Source organism: Ambystoma mexicanum, chromosome 6q (genome assembly GCF_040938575.1).
Source record: "Ambystoma mexicanum isolate Mex_15411 chromosome 6q, UKY_AmexF1_1, whole genome shotgun sequence".
NCBI lineage: Eukaryota > Metazoa > Chordata > Amphibia > Caudata > Ambystomatidae > Ambystoma > Ambystoma mexicanum.
In genome coordinates, this window is record NC_090937.1 from 854,988,588 (window position 1) to 855,003,599 (window position 15,012).

Sequence of the window (15,012 nt, forward strand, 5' to 3'; positions counted from 1 at the left end):
AAAGTACGGTGACCGGAAATATACGGAAACGGAAGTTAAAACACGGGCCCGGAACGGGAAACAACCCGCCGTACACCTATAAAACCACTAAAACCACACAACCACTAAAATCACCACCCTGAGACACAACCCAACCCGTCATCCACCCTAGCGAAACCAAGAAAAATGGGAAAAGTAGCGAAGAAAGCGTGCGACCGCAAGCGGCAGGTCCACTTCTCCCGTGAGGAACTCACCGTGCTAACAGAGACCCTCCAGGAGAATGCTGCCGTCGTCTTCTCCACGCAAATGACCAGGACGGCACTCGCAAACAAGAAGGCCATATGGGCTCTGGTGGCACAGCGGGTAAGTGCGGTGGGGACCGCACCCCGCACCCCACAGCAATGCCGTAAGCGATGGGACGACCTGCGGATACGCGTCCGCAGCATACTCTCTGCCAACCGCAACATTGCCACAGCCACCGGGGGAGGGTCGGAATCACCAATCAAGCTGACCCCCTGGGAAGAAATCTGTGCCTCCACCATCGGAATGGAGAGCATAGAGGGAGTCGGAGGGATGGAGAAAGGAGTGCAGACATCCGAAGAATCAGGTAGGTGGGCCTAATGAAACAATGCCAAAACCACAAAGTCCATCCATGTGAAGCACCATGTGTCCCCATAGTGCAACAGAAACACATGTCCAGGAGAACGTCCACACACATTGGCCTGATAGCGCACGTTAAAACCCACAATAAATACATAAATAATTAAAAACCCCTAAAACACGCACTACACGTGCAGCAGGCACACCCTAACTGCAGGCTGCCAAACAACTGCACCCTCACTCCACACACAAATGGAAGCACCTCCAAGGCCCCGACCCAAATCACCCTCAGGTACCACCCCAATGCATGTGATACAATGCCATTCCAATTCCCACAGACCCACCAATAACCCTCGCCCTCCTTTACTCCACCACAGGGTCCGATCCAAACGACGAGCTGCAGGACACCCCTACCAGCACACCTGCAAAGAGGGCCAAGACCAACGGCCAAAGACCCTCCACCTCAGCTGCACGCATCAAGACACGGCAGCAGCACAAATCAGGTGGCAGCATACAGGAGGGAACATCAACAGGCACCCCAGCAGCCAGCATGCCCACAACACCACCACCACAGGTCCCCCCAACGGATGCCACAGAAGGCACTGCCTCCGGTGGCAGCAGCACCATAGGTGACACCCCATTGATGGCAGCATGCTCCGACACAGAAGACGGGGATGTCGAAGTCAGATCCATCCATGACCTGTCCCAATCCCCCTGTCTGTTCCATCCCGTACTACATGAGGATACCACGCAGGGGCACCCACAAGACGACGACTGGCCATCCCCCACAAGCCCTGTGGCAGGGCAACATGAGGACAACAGCCCCTCTGTGACACCCCCGCAAATGGCCATGGCCCAGCAGAGGCAACAGTCCCTCGACCAGTTAATCGTGCAACAGCAGCAACTGGCCACGCTCCTCAAGGACCATGCCGATGAATGTGGGGGCACTAAGGCAGACATAGAAACATCAACTGAGACACTTAGGGCAGAAATGGAGAGAGGCACAGAGACACTAAGGGCACAAATGGAGAGTAGCACCGAGAGCCTGAGAGTCCAAATGGAGAGAAGCACTGAGAGCCTGAGGGGGGAACTGCATGCGACGTCCAAAGACGTATGTGGTGAACTTGCCGCAGTGCGCCGTGTGCTCACTGAGCTCTCGCAAACCCTTAGGGACATGCATGGACGTGAGCAGGCAGAGACATCATCCGTTGCAAGTTCCGTCCAGGGCAGCCCCCAACGTAGATCTGGGAGGAACCTGCGCTCCACAGGCAGGGGTGCCCCTGATACCCGCAGAGGGGGCTTGCAATAGCGACTGCCCACTGACGATGAGCATCTTTGGACACTGGTGTTCGGGGGGGAGGTGGGAGGGTGGAGGGGGTGTGTTGGGCTCACTTGGGTGGCGGGTCGATAGGGTGTACAACATGATATCACATATGCCATAAAAAGTGCACGATCAACCAATGAGATGTGTGGACATTGATCTTTGTGTACTAGGCCATCATAGGCGTACAGTCCATATTGTGCATGTCCCAGACACACACAGTGCCACGAGTCCCGTGTCCATGTATCAGCCACCAGGCGTGAGTGCTAGAAGCATACATCAATGAGATGCTGACGAATGTCACGGGCCTCCGGTGCCTCGCAGACTCCTTGAGGTGCTGCCACATCCCCACCCTCATCATGACCATCTTCAGGTGCTTGCAGTTCTGCGTCAGGGGGCATGGGCACATTTCTACGTACGCACATGTTGTGGAGCATGACACATGCCATCACCATCTTTGCAACCTTCTCATGGCGGTACAAGAGTGCCCCGCCAGACCTGCTGAGGCAGCGGAAACGACCCTTCAGTAGGCCGAATGCCTGTTCAATGACTACACGGGTACGTGAGTGGGCATGGTTGTAGTCCTCCTCATGCTGGTCCCGTGGGTTCCGGACTGGTGTGAGGAGCCATCTCTTCAGTGGATATCCAGCATCACCTGTATGTGGACGATAAACGTATGATGTGGAATGCCATTGCTACGTACGCACACCCCCCCCCGCCCCCTTCCTGCCAGGTCATTGCCGAATCACATACCCCACATCATCATGCATGAAATGAGACTCACCGAGTAGCCAGGATCTGTTCCCTGCGTGTCGCTCCATGTAGCGTGGTATTGTAGAGTTCCTCAAGACCATAGAATCATGGGTTGATCCAGGGAATCGGGCACAACAATGTGTAATGATCCTGTTGGAGTCACACACCATTTGTACATTCAGAGAATGAAATTGTTTTCGGTTGCGGTACTGGGCCTCCATGGCATGTGGGACGACCAATTCCACATGGGTGCAGTCGATGGCACCAATGCAACCCGGTATGCCGGCAAGTGCATGGAATCCCACTTTTGTGTTGGTAATTTCCAGCTCCGAGCGTGGTAGGGAGATGTAGTCGTCTGCGTGCTTCAGGAGGGCATCGAGCACTTGCAATAGTGTCCGTGAGAACAGTGGCTGAGAAATGCCATGCAACTGTCCGACTGTGTGCTGGTAGGTGCCTGTGGCCAGGAAGTGGAGTACAGACACCACCTTCAGTAGGGGTGGGATGGCGGTTGGGCTATCTATCATGCTGACAAGGTCAGCCTGTGTCATGTCCACAATGGCGGTTATGGTGTCCCGGTCCAGACGGTAGAGGGTGTGGATCTGCTCATCAGTGAGGTTGAACGGATGTGCTCGGAGGCGTGGGATTGCGGGCTGCCTGCGTGGTGGTAGTGGCTGTGCTGGCGGCCCTTGCTGGCCCTGCCTTGGCCTCCTCCTCCTCCTGCGTCTCCTCCGTGCGGCCGGTTGTAGTTGGTGTTCGTCTTCTTCTTGGAGTTGGAGTACTTGCAGTGCTATCAGGTCCCCCAGGGCCAACATCGCGAGTCCTGCCGGTAGCATTTCGGTGTGGTTGTGGGAGGAGACTGGCTGTGCAATTTATGTGTTTCCAGGCTGAATGGCCTCCACCTGTGGTGATTCATTCCACCTGTGCAAACTGCTCTCCCCTTTGGCCGAGCACGTCCCGCGCACAACGCTGCAATTCGTGGAATGGCATCTTGCTATTGCAATCTTGTATTTGTACCCGATGGCCGTGTAACATTGGTTGATATGTTCATTCTGTTGTGGTCCCATTGTTTCACATACTATCTGTGCAGTCGCGAACAGAGTTGTGAAGGGTCAGTGGAACGTAGTACTCGAGTAACGGTGGGCCCTCATTCATCACTGTACCGAGTTGCAACGACGGGCGGGGCGTCCCATTCGTGGGTGAAGGCAGTTGCCATTTTCACACACAGCCGCACTCGATGGATTAATTAGTGTTTTCAAACGGCCACAGATGCCTCTTCGACGTGATGTTGCAAATGAGGAATTCGAAGGGCGGCGCTTTCGGTTTTCAGCTAGCGGCGAGGAGATGCCCACAGGTCTGACTGCAAATATAACGTTCTATTGTTCAATGTCCTTGGGACAGGGGCCATGGCGAGAATGCTATGATTGATATGAATAGTATGGGATGCGCAATTGCGTAGTGGACGATAAGGCAGGACGTTCCCAAATACATGTTACTTCACTAGACTGGAATTACGTGCTGGGGCACTGTGGATTTTGCAGGCTGCATAACGCACAGACTCAATGGATATTTCTAATGTAATGTGAGTAAATATTCAGGCGTTTTCATTACGGGATGAGGGAATGATGAATGGATGCATGGGCAGGTGATTTGATACAGAGTTTGCCATGTACAGGGCTTCTTGGGATCTGTCCGCCCCCCCTGCGCTATGTGATGCAGGGCTGCCATAGTGGGACCATCGTCTATCTGGCCTTGTTGAGCCCTCCCTGTCTCGACGCGCCTTCAGACACTTGTGTCCATGCACGTTACCAATCCCATCTGAAGGATTCTGTTTTCACAGGCGCATGCACAGGTACACTCGTTTGTGATGGTGTTTTCACCTCGATATAGATAGTTATGATTCGCAAGTGGTTTTGGGGTGGTGATGATCCTTTGGAGTGGGCTTGCATGCATATGGCTGTGGATCTAGTGTGATCATTGAAGTGAGTTGTTCGAATGTAGTTCTGATGGCCATTCTATTCTGTTTCTTTTCTTTTGGTTGACAGGTATCTCCTCCCCTTTTGCCACTGCCATCTGTATGCCACTCCTGCAGATGGATTTTACTCCCGACACCTGCTGCTTCGTGTTAATCAGTGGAGCAGCATTACGATCTTATGGGACGATCGCCAATGGGCCACATGCCCTTACGCAGTACTGGTGGCTCGGAGCAACATTTCGGCCTTTCAGCTGGACTAGTGCCTCCCCATTGGGACGGCCCTGCGGTTCTGTGCGCTTCCATGTTGCCTTTTCGTACGTGTATGTGGCTCTGTGTACCATGAGGGAACAGGGCGTCACACGAGTAGTGGCTGGTCATTTCTTGCGGATGCAGCCCACAATGGTGAAATGTGTTTTGGAGTTCATGGCCTGATGGCTGTATGGGCTTGGTGATATTGATGTGCATTAAAATTCTATTCTGATATGGGCCGTGTAGCGTTCTTCTTTGCAAGTGATGTGGCATATTCCTATTTGGGGAGCAATGTATTGTGAGGGGATCTGCATTGGGTTCCAGCTTCGGAGTTTTGTTGCGTGGTCCTGTACTGGGCGCGTTTGCCTACGAAGCCCGTGAGGTCAGGGATGGGGGCTGCCAATATGACAGTTTGAATGTTGTCATGCTCAGGGGCGGGGGATTGGGTTTTGTGTGACAGATGCCGGTCAGCCAGGTGGACTGGTGGAATGTTGTGATTTTCTGAATATTGCTGGTCACAGGTGCCTGTGTTTGCGTGCGTTTCTTGGTGGGGGACTGTGGTCATGTCCATTGGGATGGCTTCTGTATTCGTGCCATCTGTGCCCTGCAGCTCCCATTGGCCCCTCTTGAGGTTCATTTGTTCGTTGGCATGCATGGGTGACTTGTGCATTTCACTGGTTGCATTGTGGCTTCGTTGCACCTACGGGGAGTTGTACTTTGTGGGCAGGGAGCGGTGTACGGGCAGTCAGTGGGGCCGTTTACGGTTGATTCGCGATGCCGTACTTCTCACCATGGCGGAATGGTGCATTCCGCCATGCTTGATGGCGTTAGGTACATGTCCGCTGGGGTCGGAATTGGCGTACCGTTGCGCCATGGTGGTGTTTACGGTTTGGCATGGCGCGCGTGCTTGGTGCAGTTAGCGTTGGCGTTCACTACGGTGTCGCTAATGGCATCGTACTTTGCGGTGACGGGTCATAGTCGCACCGAGCGCTATTCGATGGCGGTATTGCATTTCCGCCATCGTTTTCCGAATTCCGCCAGGGTCGTAATGAGGGCCATAGTAACTACCTTGCACTGTGCCTACTTCAGCGGCTGCCCTCCTTTGCCTGCAAGATTTCCACTGGTGTTGAGAAGATAAGGGCCCCCAAAGGCATGGCAACTCCCCTGGAAATCCTCTGTCTATCCCACTCCTATCTAAAGCCCATGTCTGTTGAACAGTTTCCTCCCTGTGTTTAAAGATGACAGGATTGTGATCCTTGAGAGTTTTCCCTACAGGACTAAGAGTTGTTGGGCGACCTTCCGATTGCAAAAAAGCTGGAGGGTTAAGGTGGCTGCTTATCTGCTGCAGTAAGATACCAGACCTGACGGAAACTAAAAATGAGTAAATGAGTGGGTGCCAAATGAGGGTGAAGTATCCTACACTGAGAGCCTTGGAGCAAGAAAACGCAGTTTATTCACCATTTGCAGATCTTCTTTTGGGTATTAAGCCCCTTTTATGGACTGAGTGCCGCTTCTGGTGTATATTTATTTGATGCTGCTGCTTCAAAGCACATGTAACATTGTGGATTTTGCTACGGTAAACATTCTACACTTCTAGAAGGTTCATTTCCCTGGTGGAAAAGGGGAGCAAATGCAGACTTGAAATCCGCTGCTGCAAAAAGGAAAGGACCAGAAAACAAGCCTTCTCTGCCTATGCCTCAAGACTATGGAGCCTCCTCCCTGTCAGCTTCAGACTCGGCCCCAGGCTCCTACAATTTGGAAAAGAACTCAAGGCCCACCTCTTCAAGGAATCTCTCCTCTTCATCACCTAGGCCATAATTTCGCCCCTTGCGCCACCTGTCTCGCTAAACGCTGCGCACCCCTCTCCTCCCTGCCACCCAGTACAGCTGTACCCCTCCTCTGTGCCCCTCTGTATCCTACACCTTGCTGCATATCTGTTCTGTTATTTCCTCAGAAAAGAGCTCAGTTATGTATCTGTATTGTTTTATAATTCTGTAAAGCGCTCCGTTGCCTCTTAAAGCTAGGTCTGTGCTCCATAAATACAATAATAATAATAACATTAATAAATGATTCATTAATGCATGGGACGTGTTCGGAATAAGCTTTGCATGCTAAACAATACTTGTTTGTATTCAGACACTAAATAGAACATCCTTGCACAGAATACATAAGGATACTACATGCATAGACAGAGGAGTTATGTGATCTAATAAACCGATAAAGCACCTTTCAAAGGTATTTGGTCCACCTGCATCACCAAATAATAGCAAAGAAGCCGCCCCTTCAGCCATCCTAAGCCGCCCAAGTGCGAGGGTCTCTTTCACTGTGCATCTGCAATCCCCCTGCTGGGTCTTTCTTTCATTTGAAAGCATGAAAAATGAAACAAAAAAACAAGTTTCAGCATTCAAACCATGTTAGGGCTGCTAACAACCATGTACAGTGTGCAGAGTACAGCACCAAGAATCAACACGGGGGAATGCAGAGGCGAATTTGCCCACTGCTGCTCCGCTTCTAACCTTCCAAAATGCGTATTTTGTGTATTTTGAATAAGGTAGAGAATTGACTTCTCCGAGTTTTTCCTCTGATGATCCTGGCAGTGGACCTCATTACGAGTTGGGGGGTGAGGGTAAAATGCTGAGGTAATACTGTTACAGCCGCATTACCGCACCGCCCAACTATGAGTTTTGCAGAAAGTTGCTGAAGGTAAATCTGCCACCTTTCTGCCAAATTTCAGCAGAATTACAGCCGGCGGAATTACTGCTGCAGTGATGCTGCTGAAATTCCCTATGGAGTATTATGGACGCAAATTAAATGGGGACTGACACCACCACCACCAATTGTAATCCAGCGATAATACCGCCAGACCAATTGGTGGTAATGATATTAGTTTCGCAGTATCTTGGCAGATGTACCACCAAGATATCACTGGACTTGTTTGATTGATTTAAGTATTGGTTCTTGCGATGTCAGGATCTTTATTCCAGGACCCTCATTGTTCTACAGTGTTAGAGAAGCCTGGCAACCCTACGTTCCCTTCCACTTCAACGTGATGTCTTCATCTTAAATCATCTCCTTACAATGCTGATGTTCAGTGCCATGTCCTTTTTTTCTGATGCCCTATTGTGGCATCCCATGTACTGATAGCAGCATATAAGATCTGCATGGTATTCACTTCGTAACAGACTTCCCAACTTTACTTTGGTTTCACTGTGTGCTTTCGTTATTTGGTTTTTAAAATGATGTCTGAAGACACAAAGCTCTTGGTGATCAAAGTGTGTGTTATAAAAAAAACTCATACCCGTCAACATCAGACTTCTTCCCATCCTCATACAATTGAGAAAATAATCGATCCGCTAAAGACAAGCATCCCAGACAGGGCAGAGGGCAGGTCTTTGTATCTGCTAAAGAAGAGCTTTGGATAGAAGAATTGGCATCCTATATATATTAATTTATTTAAGTGTTAATAATGTATACATAAATCTTTTCACTGTTTAGCTAATTTAAGCATAGAGAAATTACATAAACACATTCTCGGAATATTTGTTAAACTCCAGTTCCTAGGCTCTTGCTTCTACCATAGTCTTTCAGGTCAGGCAGGCCCTTACTACTGTTGGGAAGGAGAAAGGGTCTTCCCACTCCCCTAAGCGATTCTGAATGAGAAACAAATTGTAAACCGCAAACCAAGGGAGCTGGGGCAGGGGGTGTATACACAAGAGAGTGTGCGATTGCGTAGTGTATGCATTAGGAGCTATATAGTAGAGGTGAATATATTGGCAGCCATTTTTGTAAGTAGGCCCAAGCACTGCGAAATGCACCAAACGTGTTAGTAAGAGATGTGCATGGCCCGCATCGAAATAACCCCCACCACGAGTATGCTTCGGCAAGCTACAACCCTGCCATTGTCTCAGAGGATGTAGGCCTTTGCGCCCTGGAAAGAATGTGCAGTGCAAGGCTGCGAGAAGGGAAAAGAGCACATCCTGGCAGTTACCATTCCATGATACAGATAGCACGGCCCCTCCGCGCCAACACCCCACACGTTAGAGTTACAGCCCGCCATCCAATGCTTTGATCACAAGACCCCCACATAGACCTAGATCATCGGCCATAAAGCTGTAAGAACCATGAGCGATCAGAACAATCAGAAAGCAAGGCTATCTTGCCTTCACAATTGAGTCACATTTGTGTTGCAAGGTGCCAGGGAGGGATGACATTATAGCTCAAAGCGAGGGTGAACCATGGAGGCTGCTGGCACATCTGGGAGGATTGAAGTATGCAAGTTGGTATGACCTTGGCTCTCCCCTGGGCCCATCTCTGTGTCTGTCAGGTGCACATTTACAGTGATAGAGTAGCATTGTTTTTTAAATAAGTAATTGCTTTGTTAGGCCTGTTTTATCGCAGATCACAAGCCAAGCAGCATCCACGTGGACGGACACAGACAAGAAGGCTGGGACCAATGGCCTAGTATCCCCTATGGAGTGGGCCCGTCCATGTATAGGTTCACTCCAACCAGCCTCTGGGGTTTTTACTGTATATGATGACGACAGTGATGACGCCATGCGTCCTTTTAACTTGCTGCACATCCCCAACTTGGCAGAACGTTCGGCGGCAGCAGAGTTCTTTGCTGATGCATTTAAATTTTGTAGAAATAAATTTGTTATCCTTGCAAGCGGTGACTTCGGCCATTTTCCCTAGCAGGTTGTATTTTATCTGGTGTGAGCGTACAGGGGCGTGCCTTCACTACCCCCATAATAATGTGTGATGTTGGTTCTTAATTGTATGTAAATAATTTGTGCAAGTCTACACTGACACGTATATTTTCTGACCAACCACCTGTTTGCTACAAGTTATCTTCTTGTCTCACTTTAACTATGTTAATTTGTTGATCACGCTCAATTTAATTCAATCATGGTATAGCATTTTTGTATTCAGCAAACAATATAATTTTTTATCTCAAATAATTCCCTTTTAGAATTCCTTTGATTAGTTTTGTTGAATAGGGTAATATTCCTCTTCCTTTAAAGCGCCTCTTTCTGAAAGGGCCAGCCACTGGGACGGGCAACCACAATCTGGAATAAATCACCAAGGAATTGAGTTCAAATTTAGAAGTTTATTGAAGCACGGTTCGTTTCACCCGCTCCTGGGGCCTAGTGAAAGCCTACTCCAGTGGCAATAGCAGGGTGGTAACTTGGGTAGTCCAGTCTGCAGGTAGAACAATGTCCTCAATGCCTTAGCAAGCGTGCCACAACCCGAGGCCCCCTCGTCGGGCCAGAAAGCTGCCCATGGCTTCCTCAGTGACACGAGTGGTATGGGAAGGAGCAGAAGGGCCGCCATCGCTCGCAGCAGGGCTGGTGAACAATAGGCGTTGCCATGGCTTGTAGCCTGTAATCATAGCCTCGGAGACAGTGTGAACGTTAACCCGCAGGTCTCTGTTGTCTCCCGTCTGTTTACAGGTGTACAAAGCTGTGCCATCTGAAGCCCGCCGATTTGAAAGATGACAATCACGAGAGGCACGGCCCGGTCACCTTGAACCCTCGGCACGCCAAGAAAGCCTTCAGAGTTATGAACGAGTTGAGAAGGTAACACCGCGTTTCCCCACTGCTATTCGCTAAACTCGTATGTGGCTTTGCGCGGCAGTCGTTCAGGTGGGCGACCGGGGCGCTCTGTTTCGAAATCATTGATTCGTTTAAAGCTTTTACACAAAACAGCTTAAAAAAGAAAGAAATGAGTCATCAGCCCTGCACAGATGTTTTCAATTTAAAACTCACTTTTGTATTTCAGCCATACATTTTCCCACATCATTTGAATGTTGCTTTTTACATGAACTTCATTTTATCATTGACTGCTGTGTCAAAGAAGTAATTGAAAAACACTTTGTAAAACAGGCCCTCGGTGTACAAAAGTGCAGCATTGGGGCAGCAGCTGTATGCCTAAACATTGCCAAGCTTTTGTCGAAAACCCTAAAGTTAGCCATGTTCCCTTGAACGCGTGCTTTTGTATACGTTCTGCATCTGGCTTTTGTTTGGGACATGCTTTTAATTATTTACATTGTGATGTTTCTCAACACCTTTCAATCAACAAGTGTGTGTATCTGGACATTAGATGTGTGTTACATGTAACAACAAGACTGGCAGCTCAGTACCACTGTGGTACTATTTGAATTTTCCCTCCAGCGAGCACCTCATACGTTTTTTCTCCCAGATATTCGATATGAGTTGGGTTTAAACTCTCTTAAGAGTAGAGCCAATTGGAGCTTCTTAATGTTATATCAAAAAAATTATCTGCCCGTTGCGAGAATCCTTATTTCATGATTTATATGTCCTTGCTAACTGTAACAAGATTTCATTCTTAAGAGATTCTACTACATTTTTACTAATCTTCTGAGAGTTATGGATGTCGGATCTGGATCTGATTAATAACCCAGCAAACGTTACATTTTCTTTATGTAATTGTGATTGGATATGTACTCTAGAAGACTTTCAGGCACATGGATCTTTGATCCATTTGAGTCTGGAGCATAAACGGCATGGTATGTTGGCTACATATCTGTCTCTTCATCCTACCAGATCTATACGAATATCTCTTTTAAAATATAAATGGAATTTGTTTCTGACAAGGCACATTTTGGTCAAATATAGTAGGGCTCCCATGGAGGCTGCATAATGTAGGATCTGTGGCAAAGTAGACTCTATGGAAGCTATTAAACATCTGCTAGTTGTTTGCACTGCACTACAAGAGAATAGAGGGATATTCTTTTTTAATTGCTCAATTCTAATGGACATTCTGAAGGCACGGTTGAGGAATTTTGGAATGTATTTCTAGCAGGTCGAATTACCAAAATTGTTTTAGCAGTTGTTGGATTCATAAATACCCTACAACTGGAAGAGGTTGCATAATGTGTGGCTCGAATGATTAGCTTATGATGCTAGCCTTTTTTATTTTGAGATGATTCAGATCCTTTTTACTGGTCATGACTTTTCAAAAGGAGAAGTATGTTTAATATATATATAGAACAGATGTATTCTGTTTTATTGAACACATTTGTATAATAATTATAATTTGGAACTTGTATAGCGCTACGAACCCTCAGGTATCTGAGCGCTGCTTATTATTACCCACGGTGTGTGGTGCTCATTTATCGACCTCGGAAGGATGAAAGGCTGAGTTTGCAGGCTCTGCACGGATGTCAAAGCGGGCGCTCTACTCGCTGTGCCACTTGACCGGCTATGTGGAAATATTGTCTATTGGATTGTTTGTTTTGATTTGTTATGTAAAGGTTACAGGTTACTTGATTAAGCATATAGCCAATACAAAATAAAAAAAGATATCTTGAATTGCTTTCTCATTGGTCTACACTCCAGTGCTGCTGGCTTCTCGATCTTTCCTTGCCCTTTTCATTCGTTTTCTCTTTAATTGCTGAAGAGGGCGTCATTCCCATTTCACATTGCTTGGCTTCCATTTGCCATCATTTGTGTGTTGCAACATATTCTCACTCACTGACCATCATGCTCTCATTCTCTTGACACGGGTCCTTTCCCCACCTTGCATACTTTCTATAGATCGAAAAGGCTTCTGGAGTGTATATTCCTACCCCGAAATGGCAAGACAAAATCCTTCTCATTTGCTGCTTCCACAGAAGACCGTTCGCATATATGATTAATTGTGGTCCCTAACATTAGCTCTGCACTGTCCATATTGCCTAATGGCGATGGTTTCACCACTCCATTTGAAGCTCTCTGCAAATGTTGCCCATACATGAATGTTCTGTGTTTGGACTCCTTCCTGTTAATAGCTCCATCTTGCAATGACCACTTTATCAATGGAGTTAATGAGCACCTCTGAGTTTTAGCGCACTACTCAATTCTGCGTTTTTCATGTTTTAAGTTATGTGCAAAGTTCTTTGTCCAAGTTACCAAGAATCTTGAAATATGTAATTTCCATACGTGTGTGATTTACAACAAATGTCTAAGTCCTCCTTTCTCAGAAGGGATTGCCACACTTTTTTGGGTGCCAGCTTCACATTATAATAAATGTGTGGCAGCCAACCTCATATGCCGCTCTGACATATTCATTTAGAACTAGTATAATTGCCTCATTTATAGAGGAGCCCTCTGCCAGGACCTCCCAATGGGGCTGCTGCTCTACTAACTCTCCCCCATCTTGGGTCTAAGCCAGCCTCTTTCCTTACTGCCTCTCCTTTTGGGCATCTCCTCACTTAGCCCCTTCTCCTTCCTGTTAATTTTGTTCTTCATCTGCTCTCTCCCTTATCTTCTTCCCTTCCTTCCCCCTCAATGTTGTGCCACACTTTAGGCTGTTGCCTGTCACTCTTCCCTATTTCGTGGTTGGTCTTGCCTCACCTTGTTTCCACTATGATGCTCTCTCTCTATCCTCCACCTGTTCCTTAATTCGCCTTCTCTCTTTCTTACATCCTCTCATAACTGTCCCCCTCCTCCATCTTCAGATTCATTTTCTCCTCACCCTCCTTCTATACTCCTCTTTTCCCTCTCTACCTCTGGTCTTAATTCTCCCCATCCTCCTGCTTCAGTGGCTTCTCAGATCTTAAATCACTGCTCTGCTCTTTTTCTGCACTCTTCTCCTTCTCCAGCATGGCCCTGTGTTCTCTTTGCCTCCATAATGCTCATTCTCTCCTCTCCCACCTTTACTCTTAACTATCTACCATCCCTTTCCTTCATGCTCCTATTCCCCTCCTACAGCCATGCTCTATCCTTCACCTCACACTCTGTACCCCTGAACCTACACTTCCGTGTTACCCAGCTCCGTGTGAATGAAACATGTGAGCGTGCATTGTGATTTCGTTGTGCACCAAGGAACAAAACATTTCACAGGCAAATGTAATTGTCTTGTGGAGCAGGCTTAAACTCCACAAACAAAGGTTGCTTAATGTGTGGCCGCTGTCTTGAATTCAGATTCTGTACCCTAGTAGTCGCTGCTAATCAGCAACTCTGACGTCTCTTTGCCTCCAGGATTGGGTAAGGAGTTCATTCCCTGACTTGTAATTGTGTGGCCTCCGTGAGGCAGGCCAGGACCACATTGATCTAAGTGTCTCCTGAAATAACAGTCCTCTCTGCCCTAAGGACACTCGGGGCCAAAGGTCCATGGGCCACTGGTGCCTTCGCAGCAGTGGCTCCCTTGTGGTTTAGTGGACCATGTCTTTACAAGTGACAGGAAAGGTTTAGCATTTATAGGGTGGTATACATGGTCTTGGCTCTCCGTCTTCTGCAAAGGTGTAATGTTCTGATATACCCGTTTACAAGGGATTTGAATGATTATGTTTCCTCTACTGAGACCCCTGATGACACTCTCTTGCAAGCCTCTGTCTTTCAGTGACCGTGGCTTCAATGGCGAATACTCCATCTACCCCTGAACACTTGGCTCTTCAGGCCTCAAAGTCTGTTTTTGTCACCCTCCCCCCATTCTAGCCAGTTTTCCTCTGCCAAGGGTTGCTGGGTTCCTATTAGTGGCAACATGCATGAGGCTGGTGATGGACTGGGGAGACTTGGGGAATCCTCCTTATACTCCCCCCTGCCCCAGGCTTGCATCACTGAGGCAGTCCCAGCCTATAAGGGCACCAACGTCTCATCACACAGCATCCATTATGGGATCTTGTCACAAAGGGTTCTTTAAGAGTTATGTCTGCTTTCCTTCCAATGGCCCAGGAACAGTCTCCTATTTGTAACCAAGGGATCTGGGTTGGAGCTAAGGACAGGATACTTCTTCTTGTTGACAGCTCATCACGCTGGCAGGTGCCTCAACCAAATGGCAGCAGGAATTGAATAGGCTGTGGGGAATAGATTATTATTATCTTCTCTTCTCCTTCACAAAAACATCAAGAAGCTATGGAGGGCTTTCTCCTCTCACAGTGCCTCCTGCATGGGAAAGTGAACAGGCCTCAGGGAATTGATGATTATTATGACTGACTCTCTTCTTCCATCAGACGCATTAAGACCCTGTGTAGGGTTTTCTCCTCTCAGATTTGCCCATGCATGGGGAAGTGGTGCTAAATGATATGCCCATTGCAGTATTGGTTTGCACAGCATCCTCTGAGGCCCAACAGAGCAACAGCGATGATCCCTTAAAGATATGAGTTTGTGGGGCGATATTTAGATTTTTTCAAAGTCTT

At 48.0% G+C, this 15,012-nt stretch overlaps 1 protein-coding gene across 1 annotated transcript in view; it reads left to right on the forward strand.

Annotated features, from left to right (window-relative positions):
* The window catches only part of KLHL2 (kelch like family member 2), an 864,825-nt gene that overhangs the window by 104,827 nt on the left and 744,986 nt on the right, over nucleotides 1-15,012 (forward strand). The window contains exon 2 of the mRNA XM_069631381.1: nucleotides 10,325-10,450. Coding sequence (XP_069487482.1) covers nucleotides 10,325-10,450 — 126 coding nt within the window. The remainder of the gene's footprint in view (nucleotides 1-10,324; nucleotides 10,451-15,012) is intronic.